This window comes from Leptonotus elevatus, chromosome 1 (assembly GCF_054856555.1).
Source record: "Leptonotus elevatus isolate MCC_2025b chromosome 1, RoL_Lele_1.0, whole genome shotgun sequence".
Classification (NCBI taxonomy): domain Eukaryota; kingdom Metazoa; phylum Chordata; class Actinopteri; order Syngnathiformes; family Syngnathidae; genus Leptonotus; species Leptonotus elevatus.
The window spans coordinates 16,977,297-17,002,189 of record NC_141239.1 but is presented as its reverse complement, the minus strand read 5'-3'; the positions used below and the strand labels follow the sequence as shown (position 1 = coordinate 17,002,189).

General features: G+C 41.2%; 1 protein-coding gene across 3 annotated transcripts; it reads left to right on the top strand.

Annotated features, from left to right (window-relative positions):
* The first annotated feature begins 202 nt into the window (after window positions 1-202).
* gigyf2 (GRB10 interacting GYF protein 2) lies at window positions 203-24,794 on the top strand. 3 transcript variants are annotated; one of them, XM_086078411.1, is made up of 29 exons: window positions 203-314; window positions 1,748-1,799; window positions 1,877-2,036; window positions 2,998-3,093; window positions 3,675-3,783; window positions 4,073-4,178; window positions 4,332-4,372; window positions 4,469-4,501; window positions 4,588-4,689; window positions 6,545-6,750; window positions 6,841-6,988; window positions 7,349-7,603; window positions 7,714-7,871; window positions 9,724-9,883; window positions 9,970-10,136; window positions 11,011-11,105; window positions 11,542-11,670; window positions 11,757-11,887; window positions 11,975-12,075; window positions 12,765-12,905; window positions 12,994-13,152; window positions 15,463-15,726; window positions 17,183-17,305; window positions 17,393-17,701; window positions 17,865-18,064; window positions 18,996-19,147; window positions 19,238-19,434; window positions 23,915-24,107; window positions 24,182-24,794. In XM_086078411.1, the coding sequence occupies exons 2-29, from the start codon at window positions 1,762-1,764 to the stop codon at window positions 24,247-24,249; spliced, it is 4,041 nt and encodes a 1,346-aa protein (XP_085934537.1). In that variant the 5' UTR covers window positions 203-314; window positions 1,748-1,761; the 3' UTR covers window positions 24,250-24,794. The 3 variants fall into 3 exon arrangements, with proteins under 3 accessions (XP_085934537.1, XP_085934545.1, XP_085934528.1); XM_086078419.1 differs by having other exon boundaries at window positions 7,711-7,871; window positions 17,396-17,701; XM_086078402.1 differs by having other exon boundaries at window positions 7,711-7,871.
* Window positions 24,795-24,893: the final 99 nt, after the last annotated feature.

Below are 24,893 nucleotides of genomic sequence, written 5' to 3'. Positions count from 1 at the left end.
TGCTGCTGCAGAATGATTGGCTGCTGTATCCAGGTAAGACACGCCCTACATATCTGGATAGGTCGCTTTTTATAACGTATCCTTATAGGGCGTGTCCTGCCACGATGTAGCAGCCAATCATTTTGTAACGAGGCGTGTCGTGCCTAAAACTCCAGTGGGATTTCTGAATAACACGGAAGGGAGGGGGCGAGCAAAAGTGAGAGGGGACGAGAGAGAGAAGGGGGACGAAAGAGAGATAGCTAGAGCGAGAGAGAGCTAGAGCTTACACACACACAACTCGAATTCAAAACCTTGCGCTGTCACATCAAGCAGAGGTAAGACAGCCAAAATTAAACGCCCTACCAGCACCAGACTGCTGAAAGTAAAGTGCCACGTCGTCAAGCCAACATCGAGCCGAAGCGGGCTGCTTTTTAGGGGCACTGTTACGAAGCCTCCTCCGTGTTTACTCCGGGAGGCCTCCGTCCAAAAAAAAGCTAGTGAGCTAACCTGTTAGCATGCTAGCCACAAGTGCTTGGGCTTTTCGAGGATTAACTTGTGCCGCGGTGGCAATATCGCGATTATTATTGTTCGGATCGTCGGTGTATGACAACATGCTGAGGTGGATGAACGTGCGGTTACGTGTGTGTTTCTCACCGCGGCTGTTCGAATCTTGCTCGCTGAGATTTAACGCTGTGTGCACTTGGTCAACTGCAGTTAGCTCCTTTTTTTTTTTTTTTAGCACAGCGGCTAACGCAAGAGTTAGCTGCAGTGTGGCATCAAAGTGTCTCCCAAAAGCATACAACTCCTCTCACCGTCACCGAAATAATTCACTGTAACGCATCAGGGGGCTGTTTAGTAATGCGTTAAGCATTCTCGTACACGCGAATTAACTATCTTGACGGACTGTCGAGGGTAAATTTTGCTAACGTGACGAAATGAACCATTCGTGAAGTAATGTAAGCGTCACCACTCTTAACCCATGCGCCGAATTAATTTTATTTATGACTGTGTAAGACCGAAATTGTCAGTGTTATCCCCTCCATTCTAGTGGGTTCACAAACGTGTCACTGGTGGATTTTATGGTCCGTGAAACTTTGCTGTTATTGGGCGGCCATTCATGGTGTAGCGTAGCATTTCCTTAAATGTATGCAACCATGACTGAACAGCGGGTGTGTCCACATAAAAAAAAAAAAACTGACGTCGCGGTCCCCACTCGTGTTAGCTACAATGTTTGTCACCTTTCTGTCGGATTTAGTGCGGTAAGTAGCAATTTACACGTGGCTTATCCCGACTTCCCATATGGTGAGTGGGATCCCCCCCAAAAATAAAAAATAAAATAAATCTATAAATACAAAATTTGTGGCTCATTTATCATGTCTTCAATGTGACAATTTTAGTGGACACAAAAAAAAAAAACGACTTGACGACCTATCTTGCATCGAGTTATCACATTCCGGCTTGTACTTGAAGTTAGGACAACTTCCCTTGTCAATTACAGGTGTCCATAGCATACTCACTCACACTCCAAGAGCTAAAATAGCTTTAGCACATTGAAATTGTACACTTGTGTGTGTCAGTGGGATGGGCTCTGTTGTAGGGGCCCCGGACATAGTAAGTCAGCTTACAAAATTTCTTCCCAAACGAAACAAGATTTGGTTAATGAGACTGAGATGCAACATTCCTTATTTTTTTTACAAGAAAGTGTCAAGAAGAATGAAGTCTTAGAAAGTGCGTTATTGATTATTTTCTTTTTTTTTTACATTTACAGACCTTTAAGGAAAAATGGCAGAGATCCAAACACTTAACTTTGGACCAGAATGGTAAGTCGTCCATTTAGGATCAATATGTGTGATCTGTTTGTTGTGAAACTAGTTATCATCCTTTTGGCTCCGCACAGGCTCCGTGCCCTGTCTGGAGGTGGAGGCGGCGGAGTCGGAGGAAGCGGTAGCAGTGCCGTTGCCTCGCCACCTCTCTCGCCTGCCTTGCCAAAGTACAAGCTTGCAGACTATCGCTACGGAAGAGAAGAAATGTTAGCACTTTATGTAAAAGACAACAAGGTAAACATGACATCCTCAGTGGCTTGTACGTTTCTAAATACCCTGAGCCCTCATTTATCGGACGTGATCAGGACCCACCCGCGTTGGGCAAAAAGCTCAAATTTTGAGAGGCCATGCCAGTTTTTTTTAACCTCTCCCACAGGGTGTAATCACATTCATTAAAAACATTTTAAATACATTATTACGCAGTATTCTTAAGCACCTTTTGTCACCCTCTCGCGGTCAAGAAATAGAAATCCAACTTGATAGAAAATTTATAAGAACACAGCTAAACACACTGTATAATGTAAAGAAAAAAAATCACCAAGACACAACTCGTTAATGGAGAAAAAAATACTTTGAATATAAGACTGATATAGAACAATGATTAAAACACCCATTCCCCCCCAAAAATGTAGAAAACAATACATAAATAAAACCTAGATAAAAATAAACATCAGTATTTAAAACTGATGTAAAAGCCAGAGGGAAAAACATTTAAGAAAAGATTTCAAAACAGGAAGTGAATCGGCCTGTCAAAGGTGCAGGAGCAGCTCATTCCACGGTTTTGGCACAGCAACTGTAAAAGTGCGGCCCACACTTTGAGTAAACAAAAAGACTCTCTTGCTCACAGTTCTCCAAATAAGAAGCAAAGTCTGCTTGCTTCAGCTGTTTGTCGCTCACATTTGACACATAAAACAAAAGACAATCATACATGGTATATTTAAACACCATAACATTATATGCTAACATATAATGAATGCCCAATGCTATAGACGGGGTACTGGAAATTAGCATAACATTCAAATAAGTGCTACTTTAACACACACACACCAGCAACGCATAAAAACAACATACAACAGTAGTCACAGGTATCTATTTGCTCTCCGATGTGAACGATGAACCGAGACACAGTGGGGGTTTCTCTACGTATCAGTTAGTACCTCAAGTGTTTTCTGTTCATCTCTGTTCTCTTTGCTAGATCCCTATAGACTTGCATGATAAGGAGTTCCTGCCCATATTGCAAGAGGAGCCTTTGCTGCCTCTGGCACTTGTTTCTTTTACAGACGAAGAACAGGTAGGACTGCTTGTCCTAAAATGTGTTCGTTCTCAATGAAAAAAAGTTGAATTCACACAAACTCACCCTCAAGCCCAAATTTCACTCCGTGGTGACGTTTTGCCACAAGTTACTTTCTGTTACATGCTAAATAAGCAGATATTGTTGCTGTCAGATGACAAGCTTGTGTTGCACTGACTTTTTAAACATAATGACCTCTTGTGTTCTACTGCATGTGCTGTTAAATCTGTGTTGCTGACTTAACCAATCAAAGTTATCTTTTCCGTCCTGCTTTAGCTGCAGAATTGTCCTTCAGAACACGTACAGAGTAGACGACATGCCCCCCACATTTATTTACCGGTAGTTACAAGCTGAGATATTTTTCCCCAGGCAGCCAGTATCTTATTCGTTCGGACGTGGACATTATTTACAAGTTAATTAAAAATGTTAAAGCGTTAAACAGACAGTTTGTCGTTACGGCCAAACTTTTTTTTTTTTTTGTTCATAAATGAAGAATAAACAGTTCAGGACAGCAATAAAATACCAGTTGCATTAAAAAATACGTTGACAATTGTTCTTGTCCCTTTTGTTTGTATTTGCAGAGAAATTTTTCCATGTCTGTAAACAGTGCAGCTGTACTCCGGCTGACAGGGCGAGGAGGCGGTCCGGTAGTGGGGGCGCCTCGTGGCCGAAGTACCTCAAGGGGTCGAGGTAAGCACTACCTAATTTCCTTTCTAGTTTTACGGCTGCGGCAGAATTTCCTTCTGCGTGACTTTAAAAGTTGTGTCTGTGCCTTTTAAGAAGAGCCGTAACAACTGTGCATACTTGAGATGCCTCTAATGGCTCCCACCAATTCAGGTCCGACTCGAGACGAGCGGTGTTCTATTAGCGCTCTGTTGCTCTCTGTTTGCATTGATGTCCCTGCAACATGGAAATCTTAAATTTTATTTGCACAGTAATGCAGTGATTCTTTATTTAATTTGAGTCTGTTTGTTGTCAGGTCGAGGAAGAGGAGACGGAGGGTTTTACCAAAGAAGTTTTGATGATGTGGAAGGTTTTGGCCGTGGGGGCAGGGAGATGCATCGCTCCCAGAGTTGGGAGGAAAGGTACTGACGCATCCATTTGTCCTTTCAAGTTTGGACAAATCCCACCGGGAGTCATGTCAATAAGAAAAGTTGAATGCACTGTTTAATAATTTATCATCTTGGTGAGTTAGCAAACCTGCTCTGATTTACTGTTGTTTTTTTCCCCCCCAACAGGGTCGATAGAAGGTTTGAAAAGCCAGGGCGGAAAGACCCAGGTGAGTGTCGAAATAGCTTGCCCAAATAATCTCTTTGTACATTGATGGCGCACAACACTGGCTTATATTGCTGTTCACTGTTTCTATGTACCGTAGATGCTGCCCCGGGACATTTCCAGATGAATCACGGTAAATTTGTTCAGTCACACCATGTCTAATGAAAAACAACTTGCTTCAACTCTAACCAGCTTCCCAAATGACTCATTCTTTCGCAGTTCGAAACAACTACGATGATGCCGGGCCGGGCCTGTCGAGGAAACACGACTTCACGCGCTCGGAGAGTGAGAATTGGCGTAACTCTCGTGACGATCAGATCGGTGAGGATGATGATGAGTGGAAAGGTTCTCTCGACAGCATTGACCTGCAGCAGTCCCATTTTTTCCGCTTTATCAACTTTTGCAGTGTATTAACCTTCATTTTGTGGCATGAACTTTTAATGTCACAGTAGCTTTGACATTTTGTTTAGTTCTATAAAAGAACTTGAGCGCCTTCGCTCACATCAGCAAACAACCAGCGCATGTGCAATATACCGATAGCTATGTCTACACCCCAGGAATGCATCTTGGCTTCGAAGAGTCCACTGGTGTGGCTGCTTTAGGGTTTCTCGTTGGCTGCAAGTCCATGCGTCATGCAGAGACTGACATACAGTAAGAACAAGGACGGAGTTTTTTAAAATTAGTATTATTAAAAAATATAAAAAGCCCTACAACGACTCGGTGGGATATATTCTAGCCACCAGAGGGCTTAAACCGATATTTTTTTGCAGCTCTTATGTTTAGGCCACAGAAAGGTGCGAGACAAATTGACATCCATTTTTCAAGGTCGTACCAGTGGTAGTGACAGTTGAGTGGGGGTGTGGTTTCTTTGCATTCTGTGGACACACCCATAGTGTTGGGAGGGGGTTTCATGATTGTCAACCCTCGTTTTATATATTTGTCATATATTTTGGTTAGCTATTCACATTTGACAAGGTTTTAAACAACTCTTCTTTGTATTGTGTCAAATTTAAGATGTATTTATTTTCACATTGCAGGGATTTTTGACACGACAGTTTATTTCTATTTATTTGGCAGGCCCACAAGCTATGGCCTGAGGCACCCGGTGTGTACAAAGTCTATTTGTGAACTGCTGCCTCAGTCAAAGCTGTCCCTATCAAGCTTGTTACAATTAATGAAAACCAATGAAATAACTAAAACTGCAATTGAGATTTTTTTTAAATTAATGAAATCAAATAACAATAAAATTGTTTTAAAAAACAACTCAACTTATAGTACAGGCCATACGTTTAGAAACTCTTTCTTACTCAATGCATTTGTTATATTCTCACAACTGGTTACTTTGTAGATTCTCACTGAAGGCATTACAACTATGTATGAACTAATGTGGAGTTATGTACTTAACAAAAAAAGGTGAAATAACTGAAAACATGTTTTATATTATAGAGTCTTCAAAATAGCCATCCTTTGCTCTGGTTACTTTTTTTGCATACTATTGACATTCTTACCTTTGGAAAACCCTTTCATCGAGAGAATGCCAATAATTTGCAAAAAAGTAATCAAAGCGAAAAGGGTGGCTATTTATTTATGTATTTATTTTATTATTTTCAAGTACATAACTCCAAATGTGTTTGTTAGTTGTCATAGTTGTCGTCATAGTTTTAATGCCTTCAGTAAGAATCTACAATGTACATAGTCATGAAAATAAAGCATGTATTGAATGAGAAGGTGTGTCCAAACTTTTGGCCTGTACGGTATACATAATAAGTTAACAAAACTTATGATTAAAGTGAAAATGTCCTTTGTTCTCATCTTTGTCAATATCATACATGAGCTATTGGGGTTTATTTTAAATGTATTCATTTCTGTAATGGCGTACAGAAGAAAGATGGTCAAATGGTTGTTTGAGAATTGTAATTCACTTTATTACACAATACTTGGTGACCTTTAAAAAAATAAAAAAATTGCGCCGGACAAATACTCCATATATTAAAATCAAAACAAAACTGAATCTTTAATAAAACAAAACAAAATTTAGCTCTTAAAAACTAATTGAAAAAAAAAATCTAAACAAAATAAAAACAAGTATAATGACAAATTTGACTATCAAAAACATTATGACCGTGGTCACAATCCACCATAATGAAACCCATATTGATCATTTACTTTTTACCAGATGGTCCTCGCAGTGCAATGTGGCATCCGGAGCAGCGACGCCGTCTCCCGTTTGACTCGCGAGAAGACGAACGGAGCTACAGGAGGCCGCGATCGGGCAGCGGCAGCCTGGACGACGACAGGGACGCTCTGCCTGAGTGGTGTCTTGAGGATGCAGACGAGGAGGCGGGCACCTTTGACTCATCCGGGGCCTTCCTCTCGCTCAAGGCAAGCAGAGATAATCTGTCAAGATCCTCTGATTTCTATGAATGGATCAACTTGACATTGGTTTAGTGTAACTTTCTGTTGCTTTAGCAGAAAGCCTCCAAAGAGCCCATCCTGGAGGAGGCAGAGTTGGATTTTAAACACTTGGAAGAGTGTGAGGAGGCCCTAGAGGAGGAAGACAGTCATCCCAAGGAGACCAAAGAACCAGAAACGGAGGCCAAGCAAGATTCTGACCGAAAAGGTTGGACCCTTTGAAATTCATGCTGTGTCATCCTCTCACGAAATAGAATCCACTTGCAGGACCTCCAGCTGGAATGTGCTAAGCAGCAGTAGCTAAGCAAACATTTTCACTGGTAACTGCTGCAAGAGTTCTGTGAGCGTAGGCAAAAGGAAAGTGAAAAAATTGGAGTGAAACCCACAGACAAAAAGCTCGTGGCCCACTTAATCAACCAAGCAAGAGAAAAGTGCTGTTTAGAAGCCCATTACTGTGCCCAGCGCACCATGCGGGAGACTTTCTTTTTGTTTGTGATCAATTGCAGCAATACAGACCACAACAAGAACAAGTGATGTTTACACAACGTCATCTATCTCTCTACCTTAGTATTCATGGGGGTGAGCAGAGTGTCAGAGGAGGCGCTATCTGTTCCTTCAGCCGCCATTCCACCTATCCCAGAAACCCAGACGACGGCCAAGTCTGTGTCACCGAGCCATCCCAACAGAACGGAGGAATCCGAGAGGCCGGCCGAAAGGCAACCTCCCGTGGAGCGACCACCAGAACCGTGCAAAGTTCCCCTGCATGTCCCATTGTCAAACAGCATGTCGCTACCCATGACCCGTATTAACACCACCCTCACAGGTGACTGTTCTTCTTTGGGCGCATTGTAAAAAACAAAACAAAACAAAAAATGTTAAAAACAAAATACTGAGAGTACCACTTAGTTGGTATTTGTCTGTTCCTCACAGAAGTTCGCACACAATCGTCCACCATGCAGAAGCCAATGGAAGTTCTCATTGCCATGAACAACCCCCTGCCCTTTTCTTCAAGTGCGTTAGCCCCAATATCCAGGCCCACCACCGTGTCACATGACACAGATGAAGATGAGGGGTTGAAACACTTTGAACAGGTAACATAATAATGCTCTTCTGGGCGTCCTTGGTTTTAGATGGAGCTCCGTTCCTATGTCTGTGTCATAACCTGAATTGGTGCATTGTGCTGTAGTCTATTACTAATCTATGCTAACGCAGTCGTAAAGTCTTTACATTAAAAACACTTGTAGGGCCATAACTATATAACAATCAAATGAAAAACAGTAAGGGTAACTGAGCATTCGTTGTTGTGCCGTTGCACCATTCGTAACCTCGAAATGTCCCAATAGTTGTATATCAAGGATACACTCTATTAGCATTGCAGTAAATATCCATATATTTGTGTTTCGCTTTTTAAAAAATTACATATTTTTTGTCGATAAATGCTAATTAAAATTGTTATGGAAAATAATTATTTAGCAAGTATTAACATAAGTTTATACTGTATTGTAGTGTTAATTTCGTCAACGAAAACCAAACAAAAATAATTTTGTCAACACACATTTTTTACCGGATTTAGACTAAACTGGACTAAAACGCTCATTAATAAACAAAAACTGGGACTAAATCAGTTTGCGTTTTTGTCGACTAATGAAGACGAGAGGGAAATATACTTCACTTAATAAAAACTGGACATGAACAAAATTGAGAGAGAAATAATATGATTTTTGTAAAATCTTGTCTCTGCTAATCTGTCACGTGGGACACTGTCATGTGACACAGTGACACCCCCCCCCCCCCCCCCCCCCTTCAAATCTGCAGCAAGCGAGTGCAACATGCACAGACAGGAAGTGGATTCACGCTGAAAGGTTAAAAAAAAAAAGTTAAGTAAATTATAGTTTTAATGTAACATGAATCCAACGTCTGTAACGTTCCAACAATAATGTTAATCTGACCGCTAACTAATGCTGGCTAATTTACTAGCTCATAGCATGACGCCATAGTAGCCACTCGGTTATATACTGTAATTGTGTGTGGAGTCGTTTTTCATCAAAAAGATGAGAAAATTTGATGTGAAATAATTTTGGATCCGAAATGTTCAACATAATCTGCTGACAAAAAAAAAATACAGGGGTTAAATGATTGTCCTGACTAAAACTAGACTAAAACGATGGCAGTTTTTGTTGACTAAAACTAGACAAATAAAATGACGTTTTCTTGGACTAAAATAAAGACTAAAATGCTAGATGTATAGTCGACTAAAAATTTACTAAATAAAAACGGGATGTGGTTGACTACTGGTAACTATGATAAAAACTAACGAGCGTGATTGCAGCTGGGCTAAAACTGAGCCAACATTTGAATTTTTTTTCGATACAATTAACACTACTGTATTAAGGGCACCTGTGTTTTCTTTAACAATGGGCTTTTCACTTCTTGCACATGAAGCAATATCGAAGTCTCCTTGACTGAGAATCCTGCTCGGAACAGACTGCTTGCTTTCTTGTTTAACTGACCCTCCCCTTTCTCCTCCCAAAACCTAACCAGGCTGCTTAAAGAATCTTCTCATGATAATTTACTGCGCGCACTCTCCCAAATTTCTTCTTGTAGATTGCTCTCTAAGACTTGTGTATATTTGAAGCTTCAAATAGACAGAAACCCAGAAGACAAAATTGTTTTCCAGACTGTCCAGATTTTGTGAAATGTATTTTGTTTATGAACTTTTTCAACATGGTGCTCTACCGCACAATATAACCCTCTATCGCTTGTGTCATTATTTTGAGGTGTGGGTTAACCGGTTAGCTCTGTTGTTACACTAATGTAGTGTCCAAGACAGTAACACAACACAACAGTCCCTTTTCTAGAACGTCATCCTTGTCCAAAAAGAGGCTTCACTGTACTACTAAATTGTGTCACACCATTATCTTTCTCCCCCTTCTATATCTCCAGGAGGCAGAGAAGATGGTGGCTTACCTCCAGGATGGCGTGGTGGATGATGACAGAAGACTTGCAGCAAAAATACCCGAAAAGCTCAAACCTGCAGGCCTGCCGCTCACCCACAAGACCGCACTCAAGTGGTCTTACAAAGACCCTCAAGGGGAGATACAGGGTAAGACTGATGCAGGAAGTTACCAGAAAAATGTGCAAGAGCCTCAATTTGCCCAGTTTGAATATAATGTTTGAATTTGGCTTTAGGACCATTCAGCAACCAGGAGATGGCAGAATGGTTCCAGGCTGGTTACTTCACCATGTCTCTTCTGGTTAAAAGAGGCTGTGATGACATCTTTCAGGCCTTGGGGGAGATGATGAAGATTTGGGGGAGAGTCCCATTCACTCCGGGCCCCGCACCTCCACCTCTACAGGTGCATGTTCAAAAATGTGCACAGTTTTAAATACCAGTACATGTTCTAACCAAACAAAAGTAAATGGACTTTGTGATGAAAAATTGTAACAATGTATTCAAAAAGATGTAGATATTGTAACTAATTTCCCAAACTTTATAATTATACAATATGCACAATGTCTTGTGACATGACATGTTTTGCTTTTTCCCGTCCTCATTGAAATTTTTTTGTACCATGTCCAAATCTGCTTTGTCGTTGGTAGATTTTTATTGAATCCCCCAAAATGCACATTGCACACATTTGTTGTTTTGAGTACCGTATTTTCACGACCATAAGGCGCACCGTATTAGAAGGCGCAGTCAGTTACTTGTGCTATTCCTGTGTTTAACACACACATAAGGCACTAAGTCCTCTCACACAGTCAAATCAGATTTTGGACCTTGGCCACACACAAGGCGGACCTTACTATTAGGCGCACCGTCGATTTTTGAGAAAAATCAAGACTTTAATGTGCGCCTTATAGACGTGAAAATATGAAAAACACAAAATGTATTTTAATTGCTCATGAATGTTATTCTTCACCCGAGCAAAAAAACAAACAAAAAAAACATACCAACTTAAGTTTGAGTAAACTTAGTTTATACTTGTTTTGGGGCATAAATTGGTTGTAGTGATTGCGAAACAAATGTCAATTTTGTGGGGGGACAGCCTTTATTTTCTTCAAGCAATTTAGCTTTTTCCAGGTTTGCCAGAATTGATCTGAATTCTATTTCTCATACGCAAACATTTAATTGCAAAACCCGATGCACGTCTAGATACTCAAATCTTCTTTTCACCTTTGTCGCCAGATTGTTAACAATCGTGTGTATCTGTCCTATGATTGCTGATGCAGGGTGACGCCGATCAAGAAAGGTTGAAGAGGCAGCAGGAGCTCACTGCACTCAACCTGTTCCAGTTACAGCAGCTTCAATATCAATACCTCTTAAGGTATATTCATCTGTAAAAATGCTGTATTATGTCCAAATGGAGACATAAGTACTGTATGTGCCTCCCAGCCCAACAGCTACAGAAGTAGGTAGTGAACAGAGGTAGGTAGACAAAAATAATACTCTAGTAAGAGTACTTTTACTTGAGTACATTATGATTTGAGTAAAAAGTAATAATTGCTGAAGGTACTCTGTGAAAAAAATACTCAAGTGAGTAATTGGTGAGTACTGCTACTTGAGAATAGGACTCAACTAAAAGTAAAACTTTAATTTGAGTAATTGTAGAGGGCTACTACCCACCTCTTGTAGTGAATGCGTCTGTTAAACACTTCATCACATTTGTTGATGGCCCCACATGCACTCCTGTTGCGGAGAATAAAAAGAAACACCTACAGCTTTGTATTAAAGGCTGAAATGTCTTTGTTGTGGCCTTTCAGGCAGCAGTATGCCCAGGCTCTGGCCCAGCAGAAGGCCGCAGTGCTGAGCTCGGCGCCACTCCAACAGCAGCAGCAACACCAACAGCAGCTCAACCTGCTTCAACAGCAATACCAAGCTCTCAAGATAAGGTGCGTACCGCTTTAATGTTTTCACTACCATAACACTTTACTTGAACCCTATAGTAACAATCTATTGTTGTCACCCCTTTTTGCAGAACATCTGAGAGCCTTCTACCTCCTGTTACACATTCTCTGTCTGTACCCGACTCAGGTTCTGTATGGGAAATGCAGAACCCGTCCTCTCAGGCTTCCTGCACACCAAACCTCCCGCCAGCTACATCAAGCAGTGAGTCAACTTCACTGAAATATATATTTTTTAAAAAACTGTGTGTGTCATACCTAATTTCTTTCTTTTCCTTTTTTTTCTCAACAGCATGGGATGGCAGCAGTGTGTGGGACTTGCCCATCGACTCCATGGCAAAGGCGCCAACCATCGAGCAGATGCAGCAGTTTGAGAAATCAAAGGCTGCGAAGGTAATTCGTATTCCTACTTATAAAGTTGAGACTACAGTAATGCACTACTATTTGTGTGGAACAAAGGCCAACCCCAAAACCAAATAACAAAAACATGCAAATAAATGTAATTGCCTATAGTTCAAATGATCAAATTTACAGCAAGCTCTGATCCCAAATCAGTTTAATATCATTTTGAATGAATTTTTATTAAAAATAAATAGCTCACACATTATTTAATGTTGACACAATGACCCGGAAGTATGCAAATGTGGCAAAGACTCTCCTGCGTTTTGCTAATAACCCAGGCTCATCGTTGACATGCAAAATTCAGGGAGCAAGACGACAGAATAAATGTGACTAATTTTCTCAACCGGACACCAACAGTCTTTTCGATTGTTGGTTTGTGCTGTTTGCACTTGTTTATTTCCAACAGTATGGTTGGCAATTTGTGTGTTTGTCTTTTTGTTTAGTAGCATGTGAGGCTTATAAACCATTGTGTCCTGTGTGGGGGGGAAAAACATTCCTATGAATAAATAAATAGTGGGCTGTGGCTTGTATACCAATGCGCTCAATAGACGCAAGTTACTTTACTGTTTCTTTATCCCAACACAAACTCACTTTCCTAAAGGTGAAAGTGCTAACTGCGTTAGCATTTCTACTGTAGAACTTTCCGACAACACTTGTTCTCTTCTTGTCTTAACCATCAGTTGGAATTAGAGAGGCGTGAAGCTGAAATGAGAGCCAAAAGGGAAGAAGAAGAGAGGAAGCGTCTGGAGGAGGCTCTGCGGGCTCGTCAAGAGGAGGAGCGGAAGCGCCTAGAGGAGGAGGAGTTGGCGAGACAAAAACAGGTTGAGCCCTCGAGCTGCTTCTTCTCTTTTCTTTTTTAAAATCAAATTGCCTGCAAATCAGGGGGTTAACATTGGTGTACATCTACAGGAGGAAGCTCTTAGACGACAGAGAGAACAGGAGGAGGCACATCGGAGAAAAAAAGAGGAAGAGGAGAGACTGGCACAGGAGGAAGCCCTGCGAAGGCTCGAAGAGAGGAGAAGAGAGGAGGAGGAGAGGAAGAAAAGGGAGGAGTTCCTTCGCAAACAGGTCAAGCCAGCCGATCGCCTTCTCAAAACTTTTAAATGCACGTCCGGTTGCTGAATGTTTCACTACTTTTTGCACAACTTGCTCTTAGGACAGTTAAATGATCCATGAATGGACCAATATATTTCCTGCTTCAATTACAATTGGTATTTAAACAGTATGTGCTAGTACTATTTAAACTAGGGATGCATGTTAATTATCGAACTGATAGTTATCTGATTGATTTTGGGGGGGAAATGGCGGCATTTCTATCGGTCCGATACCCCAGAATTAGGCCAATATTGAAAGCCACCTGAAATTGACAAACGTTGCTCTGGTTACTGTCACTTTAAGAACTCAAGCCTCCGCTGCATGACATACAGAAGGCAAAATGCTGCCATTGCACGCGACTTCAGAAGTAAACGGTGTACCATTTGTCAACACGGTTTGGCAACTGAAAAAAATTATGACTTGCCGAAGTCCCCTTGATTTCTGGAGTGCCGGAGTAGTCCCCTTACCTTGTGGAGTGCTTAGAGACCGCAGAGTGATGACAACCGTGCCACCGTGCTTTTTCCGTTTTAGCTGCACTTTTATCTTTGTTGTTGGATACTATAATCGTGTGGACTTAATCAACATTGGGGTACAGTACAAATTGACGGGTTCCAGCGACTTCTACCGCACTTTACCATCTCGGCAAGACCTCCTTGGATTGCTGTCGGGTCCGGATGGTTGCCATACGAGGCAACGTAAGCAAAAGGGGGGCAGCCGAGCCAAGCATTAGCTTAGCTAGCTACTTATGGATGGATATTAGTAAACGCTACGACAGCATGTGCACAACTCATTGAAGTGCAGCTACTGTATAGTGGTTGATATTTTTAATCTTTAGTTTTTATTGTAGTCCTCGAGAATGTCTAGAAAATGGCCAGTAGCACTAAAATGTTTGGGGTCTTGTTTTTATTTAAAAAATACCGGTATGTGTCTGAAATGTGCATTGTTGAAACGTCACTAGTGCTAAGTAAATGTTTGTAACTGATGTATTCGTTGAAGCATTAATAGATACTAGTGGGGGTGACAACAAAACGTGGCCAATTTTGTTAAGTTACTGATATCAGAGCTTTTGAGATTGCTCATCGACTCACTGTCTGAAGTGACGAGTTCAGAAAGCAAAACATTCAGCTGTATGTTGTAGTTGACCACTTTTTTTATGTCGTACTCCGAGCCGGCTACATTAGCAGGAAGTGGGATTGAAATGTTTTAGGATCATTTCATTGACGGGTAAGGATTTTACCAGACCAAGCACAGCTATAAAAAATAAATTAAAAAAACATACAATATTTATTCTTTACTATTTACTATCATCTACACTTTTACTATTATCTACAATTTGGGACATCTATAGTTTAGGACATACACCTGTCATCATGGAAAGCTTTCTACAATGCTCACACCGGATAATGGTTGGTCCCACGACTCACACCACATAATATTTTCAATTTAAAGCTACAATATGGAACTTTTTTCCCCAACTTTACAATAAGCTTTTTATTTGACCATTTATGACTGAAATGCCTTCTAATTAGTAGATTAACACCTTAGCTGTTCATAATGGGTACTCCTGCAAGCGTCTTGCCAATAGTTTTCAGACTGGATTAGGGTTAGAATTTCCCACGCCCCGAATGCGGATGTGACGTCATGTGCGTGGTGTGTATGTGCAGTTTCATTTTTCGTCAGCAGGTGGCAATAGCGATTCGAAATGGAATATTCTAGGTTCAGTAGCTTTAAATCAAAGTTATGAGGCAAACACTTTGCTATCTAAATAAAACAAGCTAGCTAGCCGCACAAGTGAAATTATTTAAAAAAAAATCATATTTGCTGGGCTTTTTTTTTCTCGGATTATACCACATGATGTCCAAATATGACCACTGCTTACCAGATGCCAAAAGGGTAACTTTTTTACATAGTTGAGAGACAGTACAAACCCGATAGCTGCCCCCATGAGTTGTTGACTGTCTTGTGGATGATACGAACTCCTGTCTTTAAATGTATTTTAAAATAAAAGTCCCAAATTGGTTATTTCATTTTAGTACCACCACATGATAATTCATAATCTGACACATTTATTCATCATATGACCGTTCATTCTTTTAAGCTGCACCAACAGATATATTTGGAGTTTACGGTCATCGATATGAGTGGGGAAAAAAACAATTATCGTACATTTGTAATTTAAACCTCATCAGTAACTGGCTGGCTTTAGACAAACCTTCATTATTAGGATTAGTTGCTTCTACCGTGCGTGCCTTTTCTCTTACCTGCCGATTGTGACTCACACAGGAGGAGGAGCGCAGAAAACAAGAGGAACTGGAGGCATTAAAGAGGCGCGAGGAGGAGAAGCGAGCAGAGGAGGCGGCAGCTGCTGCTGCTGCGGCGGGCGCTGCTGCAGCTGCTGCCGCAGCCGCCCTCGCTCAACAACAGCAGGAGGAGCAAAAGAAGAGGGATCAGGAGGCACAGAGACAGCAGGAGCTGCAGAGACAGAGGCAGCAGCAACAGGATGCTCTCAGGAGACTGCAGCAGCAGCAGCAGCTTGCACAAATGAAGGTGAAGTACATTCAGGGATGTGATTTTTCCGCTAATTCGCGGAATTCCGCTTTTTTTATCTCCAAAAATAAAATGTTACAATTTTTTAAGTGGTAAAAAATCCGATTTCGTCTCTCGACAGCATTCCTTTTGAGTGTTTCCGTAACTGAAATGAAACTGATCTTGCGATTGGCTGAAGTCTCCGTGTTGACCAATAAACGCGCTTGTTATAAAGGCATAGGCGTATGCCATTGTTTGTTGACCAATAAACGCGCTTGTTATAAAGGCATAGGAGTATGCCATTGTTCATTTCTCAGACGTTTTTGCCGGGTGTTTAAAGAAAGATGTCCGTGATCGAACGCAAAGATGCTCCGCGAGTTAAGGAAATTGACAAGATCGTAAAAAACAAGTTTCGATGGGACTGGTTAGAGAAGGATATATCTACAAATGTTGGAAAGAAGACTGTGACGAATTTGTTCAGTGACTTTATTCGGAAGATCGATCGTGCCGGGAAAGCGCTTTGCATTTGGTGCCATGATACCATTGACTATGGTGGGAGAGGTTTCAAAGCTCTTGAAAGTCACGCAAAGAGCAAAAAACACGTGAAAGAACTCCAGTCAAGAACAACAAATTATTCCATCGCTGGAAGTTTCGGTGCCCAAACGAAAACTCCAAAACTTTACGGCCTCCATCCCTTATTGACATCACAATCGGAAGCGGTAATAGAGAGACGTGATCCACCCCAACAACCTGTATCAGTTGCTGACAGAGTCGTGAATTTTGAGGTCGGTGGTAAACTTTTCAAATTAATCGAAATCAAATTTTCGAAAATATTATAACGTAATAAAAATGGCCATAAATATTTAACATGGTTAATCATTGACACAAACTCAAATGAAGGCTGCATGTTTGCACTTTTCAGGTTTCAATATGTTGACTGTCTTGATGTATGCAGTTACAGAGATGATCTTAGTCAATAATGTATTCGACGAATGCATGATTGTTTTTTTACCAGAGCTTGCTGCATGAGGTATTTTATGTTTTTGTTATGCATTATGTATTAAATTAAGAATGATTGATTAAATGATTTATTGCATGGTAAATATATATGATGATATTCTCAGTGATAGTTTTTAAAAGCAAAGGCAGTCCAATGTTTTTGAATGTGACTGATTTTGAGTTGACTAAAACTGCAATTTTATATGAGATAGTTCAATATACATTGAAAATTTATGCTGTTGTTTTGTCTATTTCTTTGTCATCTGAGTGCATTGAAAGTACTTAAAAACACGGAAAACCCATGAGCTCTGGACCTAGCTGAGTGCCCGCGGCCCCCAGACCCCCGGCTAAATTTTCAGATAATTTAACTTTGGTCAAATCACATCCCTGTACATTTGCTGGACAGTAACCACACATCTTTAGAGATGCGTGAATATTTATTTGTCAAGTTCAACCAACACTCTTTTCCTGTTTCTAGCTTCCATTGTCATCAAAGTGGGGTCATCAGTCTGCCAGCTCTAGCAACAAGAATCAGAACACCCTGTCGCTGGCCGAGATCCAGAAACTGGAAGAGGAGCGGGAAAGGCAGGCACTAGAAGAGGTAAAAACATCCTGATCGCCACACCGCCTTTTATTTGTATCATTTTAACAGTGTTTTTTTTTTTTTTTGCCCGCCTTCACCTTGCAGCAGCAGCGTCAGCAGCAGGAACTCCTGAAGCTGCAGCAGCACCAGGCCCTGCAGCAGGCCCAGCAGGCCCAGGCCAAGCTGTCGGGGTGGGGGCACGCCGCCAAGCAAGCTCCTGTTACCAAGTCCCTGCTGGAGATTCAGAGGGAGGAAGCGCAGCAGATGAAACAGAGGAAGGAACAGCCGCTACAACAGCAGCAGCAGCAGCAACAGCAACAACAGCAGCAGCAGCAGCAGCAGCAACAACAACAACAACAGCAGCAGCAACAGAATCACATCTTCACCCAGCCAGCCCGACCGCAGAACAGAACTGTATGTAACCCATGTCACACAGGAGCACAACTATTGGCCGCACAAATGAGCGAAGGGAAAGTTTGTTGAGGATCTTAACCCGCTTGGTGGAAGAAATTAAGACTTGGAAACAAGCAAACAAGTGTTGTTACAGTTTTTTTAAAGAGCGTCTCATTCTCATCAGACATCTCTGAGCAACTCCGTATGGGGCTCGGTGAACATCACCCCTTGCTCAAACTGGGCGGCGGACTCCAGCAGCATCTGGGGGGACACCAACAACTCCAACATGGGCTTCTGGGACGAAGCTGTGAAGGAGGCCGTCCAGCAGCCTCCGCCCAGCAAGAAAGCAAATGCGCAGAAAAACAAGGGCAATGCCAATCTCAGGTATGACTTGGAGCTGCCAAACTGACCATTGCACAGCTATAAAAATATAATTCAAAAATTAATATAAACGAAAAATAAAAACAACAAAATAAATAAGTAAAAAGTAAATAGGACCGCCCCCTCATTTGAATAACATTTCATGATTCATTTAATGAGAGCAGAGTATTTTTATTTTATTTATTGATTGATTTTTAATTGTATTTATTTCCACTTGTTTTAATCTTGCTTTTTATTTTTGTATTTATTTTTACTTTGTTTTTATATTTGTTTTTATTTTCATTTATATTTTCTACCTAAATTTTTTATATTTTATATATTTAATTTTTGAATTGTGTGTTTTAGATCTGTTTTTATTTTCACATTTATTTATTTTAATTTTGGCATTTTTGGTCCTCCATACTACATATACCCCTGCCAGTGTTTTTATATGAAAATGAAATTTGACGATGATAAATCATAAGTTAGATTGTAACCTATAAACTGTATGTAACTAAGTCTTTTTTTTTTCTTTTGGGAGGGGAAGTTAATGCATAACTGAGGATGTGTCAGTGTTCAGCATTAATCAGTTAAATTCAGACTTGTGGTAAATGCGAGTCAGCACACACCTGCCAATATTTAAAGTGCCCCTGATTAACTCCAAATCAGGTTTAGATGTTATGGTTGGCTTTTCCTGATTTAACTCTAAGAAAAGCCTCATAGTTTTGTGCTAACAGTGACTGATATTTCTCTTCATATTTCCCTCCACCTGGACTTCTATAGCCGTCAGTGGCAGCGAATGGCTTTTGTAGAAAAAGTTTTGACATATTTTTTTTTTAATCCCAAAAACCTGGCATTTGTGTAGACTTTTTAAATACATTGCATTAGTCCTGTAAGTCGTGCGCTCCACCCCTCCCTTATTTTATGTCTTCTATATTTGTTTGGGCATGTGAAGTAATTCCACGAGTGGACGTGCAAACAAGAAGGTGGAGGAGGAAGAGAAGCTTCTCAAATTGTTCCAAGGGGTCAACAAGAGCCAGCAGGACGGCTTCATGCAGTGGTGTGAGCACACACTGCACAACCTCAACACAGCCAACAACCTGGATGGTAAATAGTGCAAAGTGTGCAGCGTGGAGGCGGAACCGTCCATTTGAACTAACGTTTTCCCCGCCCCCTAAACGCGCGCTTTTGCCACAGTTCCCACGTTTGCTACGTTCTTGAAAGAAGTGGAGTCTCCATACGAGGTGCACGACTATGTCAAGGCCTACCTGGGGGACACTCCCGAGGCCAAGGACTTTGCCAAGCATTTCCTGGAGCGACGTGCCAAACAGAATGCTAATCAGCAAAAAACGTCATCATCGCTGCAGAATCACCCGCAAGCCGTGAAACAGCAGGTGAGCAAACAAAAGCAAAATGGCCTCACAAACAGGCGACCGCTGTATCAAAAGTTCTCTTTCACATTGACCTGGAATGAAAAGCTAAAAATGCTTTAATATGCAGGCCAGTCCGCATTTTAATATGAGTTCTTAACTTTTTTTTTTTTTCAACCTCCAGAGCCCAATTTTTCTGTTCCGATATTTACAATTTAAATTTTTCAATTGGTGAAACTCTGGTTTAAGTACTATTCAGTAACTAAATCCACTTAACTTATTTTAAAACGCTAAAACATTGTCCAATAAATTACATTTTAGATGTGATTATCCTAATTATCATTATCATCATTGAGGTGAAAACTTGCAGTATGTCCACGTTTGGTCAAGCATCCCCCCCCCCCCCCCCCGAAATTATTGTACAGTCTCTTGCATTTTACACCAGAAAAATATAGTAAAGTGCATACATGACTCTATAACAAGCAAAATATGCTTTTAATGTATCCCATTCTACACATTTAAGTTAAAAAATATATTATTTTTTAAATTATGAATATTTTCACACATTAACTCATTTACTCCCAAAAACGTATAAATATGTTCTATATTAAATGTTTCAAGTGTCCCAAAGACGTATTTGGTTTTATGCTAGAGAGCACATAGAAGGCTTTGTTGCAGCCTCTGAAAAAAATGGTAGTTATTACACAAACGGCCAGCAGGTAGCAGCAGAGCAAAGGAAATGAATCAGGACCATGTTGAAAATTCTGAATAGATTTGTGAATAATGATGAAACGGCCGACTTCCAAACTCTGAGACACACCACACGTGAAGAGAAAAAATCACGGGAATAACCGTTTTGAACATACCGTGTGCCACACCGCACAATCAACACACCACACACACACGAGCCGAGTTCATTCATAAATGTGACGGGAAGTCTCGCAAAACCTCTCGAGATTAAAGTGACTCCTGAGTCAACAAATATGCAGGACCGGTCGCAATAGTTCCTGGTTTTCCTGCCGAAAAAGCGGTATAAAAAGACAAGGCGTTGTTTAATGGAGTGTAAATGGGCTCTGGGCGGCAGCGCGGGTTCGCGTCACACCCGGAGACCACATTGTGTGTGTGTGTGTGTGTGTGTGTGTGTGTGTGTGTGTGTGTGTGTGTGTGTGTGTGTGTGTGTGTGTGTGTGTGTGTGTGTGTGTGTGTGTGTGTGTGTGTGTGTGTGTGTGTGTGTGTGTGTGTGTGTGTGTGTGTGTGTGTGTGTGTGTGTGTGTGTGTGTGTGTAAAGAAATAATAATAATAAATAAAAAGGAATGTAATAGCGCAAGCACTGACTTTCTGCTGCATGATGACTGTTTTGATTTTGGATTCCCCACCGGCTTTCTCGCCAGCTCGCTTTCTGATTGGCTGCACGTCTTTGCCAACCGGCGGCGCGATGCTTTGTCCTCGGGGCACACGGAGCAAAGTTGGGCCAAAACAATCCAACATGTTGAATATCCCCGATTTCAAGTCACGGCAGGATAATCTGTTAAGATTATCGTTTGCGTGTCGGCACGTCCTTGCGATTGTCGGGAGGGGAAACTCGGGGCCGAAATCGGGCCAATACTCCTGCCGTGTGAACCAGGCTTTAGCTCTATTCTAATGCTAATTGCTGCAGAACGGAAACAGATAGAAATATAAAAAAAAATTCCTGATGAAAGAAGAGACTTAGATTTTTCTTTTGGTGTCCATGTTTTTATAGCAATAGAACATAATATTCTGTGGGCCTTGCAAAATCAGTCCAAATTTAGTAAAACAGCCGGGAGCGAAGGGAATTGCTTCTGTGAAAATGACTGGGAGTGAATGAGTTTTAACGTGGAATTTGTGGTGATGAGGGGAGGTGGGTGGAGCCGGGGAATGGTGAGCGGTCTCTGGTCTCTCGCCCGGTCATGCTTCCCCTTCCTTCCCAATGTAACTATGGGAGGGGCACTAGATTAAAACCAAAAATATTTTTTTCCCCCATTATTCAGCACTTTCCTTTCAGTACATATTTGTTTGAAATTGAAACTTTGGTACTCTCCTTTTTTTGTTGTTTATTTTGTTATGATTTTTTGGGGGGGTCAATATAGTATTGTTACTGTGTAACATTGACCACTTTGTATTTCTGATGTGAGACGGTTGTTCAGTAACCAGAAGGTGGGCTGTTCGATCCCCGCTCTCCCCAAGTCATGTGTCGTCGTGTCCTTGGGCAAGGCACTTCACACACATTGCCTCCAGTGCTACTCACACTGGTGAATGGAAGGTGCGAATGTTTGGTGGTGATCGGAGGGGCCGTAGGCGCACACTGGCAGCCATGCTTCCGTCAGCCTGCCCCAGGGCAGCTGTGGCTACTTAAGTAGCTTACCGCCACCACAGTGTGAATGTGTGAGGGCATGAATAATGTATCCATTCCATTGTAAAGCGTCTTTGAGTGTCTAGAAAAGCGCTATATATAACAAATGCATTATTATTATTATTACTTCTATTTCTACTTGGTGTTTTGTTTTATTTTTTTATTTTTTCCCTGTATCTGCAATTTTAACTCATTCACTGCCATTGACGGCTATATGCGTCAAAAATTAATTTGAACTATTTCTATTAGTTTAACATTTTTCCCAGTTTTGTTAACTCTTTGACTGCCAGACGTTTTCAGAAAAGGGATGCTGTCAGTGCCAGCCGATTTAAGCATTTTGACTGATCTTTCAAGGTCCACAGAAAATGTTGTGTTTGGACTATGGAAACACACGTACTACCAAATGAAAGATTGAACGCTCATCTTTCATCAGAATTTTTTTTTGTTTCTACCTTATTCCGTTCTTCAGTAATCAACAATAGAAAATGGTTAGTTTCACCCGATTGCGCTTGTTTTGGACCAAAATACGGAGAAATCAAGCTTTTAGTGAAACGATATTATTTCATGCACTCTAGTGAATTTGACACCTTTTTTTTTCCATGAATGATGCCACAAACATCTAAACAGTGCTTTACTTATGTAAAACACTACCACCAACAATGAAAAAGTGTTTTTTGATAGCAAAATACGTTTATTTACATTCAACAGTGTAACAATTTGACACAACAATTTGGCAAACTATTTACAAATGTGTGCAACTGTGGTACTATTTACAATTATGTGGATGTTTCAACGACAGTTTTTCTTTTTGTGTAACACTCCTCTGTATGCAAGGAGACGCAACAGGATTTGCACAATAGATTAGTTTCACTGCGATTGCCCCTTCGCGTGCACTTTCTTGCCGGCCGTTTTTTCCGGGGAATAGCAAGTATATATTGCAGTGTGTGTTTGGCCATGTTGTCATCAAGTCTACTCTCAGGATCATGATACGGTTACGTTACGGTGGTGTTACGTCTGGCTTCCTCATGTCCTTCAGTTCCTATACCGGGTGGTAAGAGATGTTCTGATCCATCTTATCCACTCCATTCATGGTGGCATCGTAGTCCAGAACCAGTGTCTTCTCCGTGATCAGACTGTACCCGCTCCTCCGATGAATATGCATTGGACTCGGGGTACTCTTCATCGTCCGATTGAACGTCCGCCTGTGTGCTCGGTTGTGCTCCGCGTTTTCCGCTGTTAGCATCGCTAGCCGGTGAGGCTTTATGACGTGATAATAGCCGCCGCGTCAACGCTTCCAACTTCGGCATCAACCTTGGCAGTCACCATCATCATCATCGTCGACATCAATGTGCTCTTTAGTATTAGTCTATGCTTTTCGACTACTCTTCATCGTCCGATTGAACGTCCGCTTGTGCAGAAGTGCTCGTCTTCCGCCGTTAGCATCGCGTCTGGCAGTCAGAGTTAATCACAGATTTTATATCTCTTCTAAATGTAAAAAAATATTTCTAGGTTTTCATACTTATGTTAACAAAAGTGGAAGAAAATGTTAAACTAATAGAAATAGTTCAAATGAATGTGGACGTTACCCTCATTTATATCAGTGGTAGAAGATTCAGTGCAGGCTAGCTGAACACTATGTCACGTTAAATAATTGTTTTATTATGCAGTTTATTGTACAGTGGAACTTCGGTTTACAAATCGAATCTGATCCGTGACAATGTTCGCGAAAGGAAAGGCAATTATTGTCTTCCTGTCCCAATTTAAAATTATATTTATTTCATTTTTGTGGGTGTGTGCTGTGTGGTTAAAAATAAGTACTGTAAATAACAATAATAAAGAAATAAGACGGTGTTTGCTAGCAAATCACCGCGCATAGTCTAAGCTTTTTTTGTATACATTATTGCACGTTTTGGCAAAACTGGAACTGCTTCTGTTGGATCTGTAGCAGTAAATATAATGCATATTGTAATGAATGAATGTTTTTCCATGAATAGAAAATAATTATTTTTGCCACGTTACAATGTGTGAATAGGTGAATTTGCCATGAAAATAGAGAGTCAACAAATTGGTATTGTGCGGCCATATTTTGCGCTGTTCGCCTGCAAACGTGCTGTGATATTCACTCTGGTCAAGGATTCCGTGTGGGGTGGAACGGGATCGTCACCGGGATCATCACCGCTCTACCAGACCAACCACACAAGTGGTCAGCAGAAGCAACATCATCAACAACAACATCAAGCGCAGCAACAGCAGCGCTTTGAAACGGTCACCTCAGGGAAGAAGAAAAAGAAGCAGAAGATGGTCCGTGCGGATCCGAGCCTTCTAGGTGAGCCCCCGTCGCCCCGTCACGGCCGACAATGACGATGTCCTCACTGTCTGTTTCGCTTTTTATGCCCGCAGGTTTTTCTGTTAACGCATCGTCCGAGAGACTGAACATGGGGGAGATTGAGACTCTGGAGGATTTTTAAGGGAATGCAGCCAAGCAAAAACGCCAAGTGACTGACTCGAACCCCAACCCTCCCTCGACTTCAGCTGCCATACTGTATTGCACCTTTTTCTTTTGCGGCCCTCATTATCGAACCTTACCTGGCAATATCAACCCAAATGAATGCCCTCTGAGGCCGTGGCTCTTTTTCAAATCTGACTAGTAATTACAATCACTGCATTCTGCCAGTCTGCAGAAGTATTTCTCTCACAATTTGCCCCCCCCCCCCAAAAAAAAAAGTATTGGTGGGTAAAGTTACAGAGATTATATCCATTCTTCTATTTATTGAATTAGAATTTACCCCATCCACCCCGACACACTCTCGTCTTTTTGTCCCCCCTCCCCCTGCCCGATGATGCTGGTTGTTGGTGGATAAAGACGGCAGAGTTAAGCCCAAGGATCGGTGCCTACTTTATGTCCTGTTTTAAGGACATGCTCAAAGTCCCAAGTAGTTATCTATTTCTTGTAAAATACTAGGCTGTTTAAAAAATAAACTTTCAACTTGCATCTGTATCATAATATATGGAACATGATCTGTTTGAGTCGTACTTTTTTTTTTTATTATTACTGTTGCCATTTTTCCATTATCTTGCATTTTTGCTGTTTAGTGCGAGTTAAAAAAGCGCC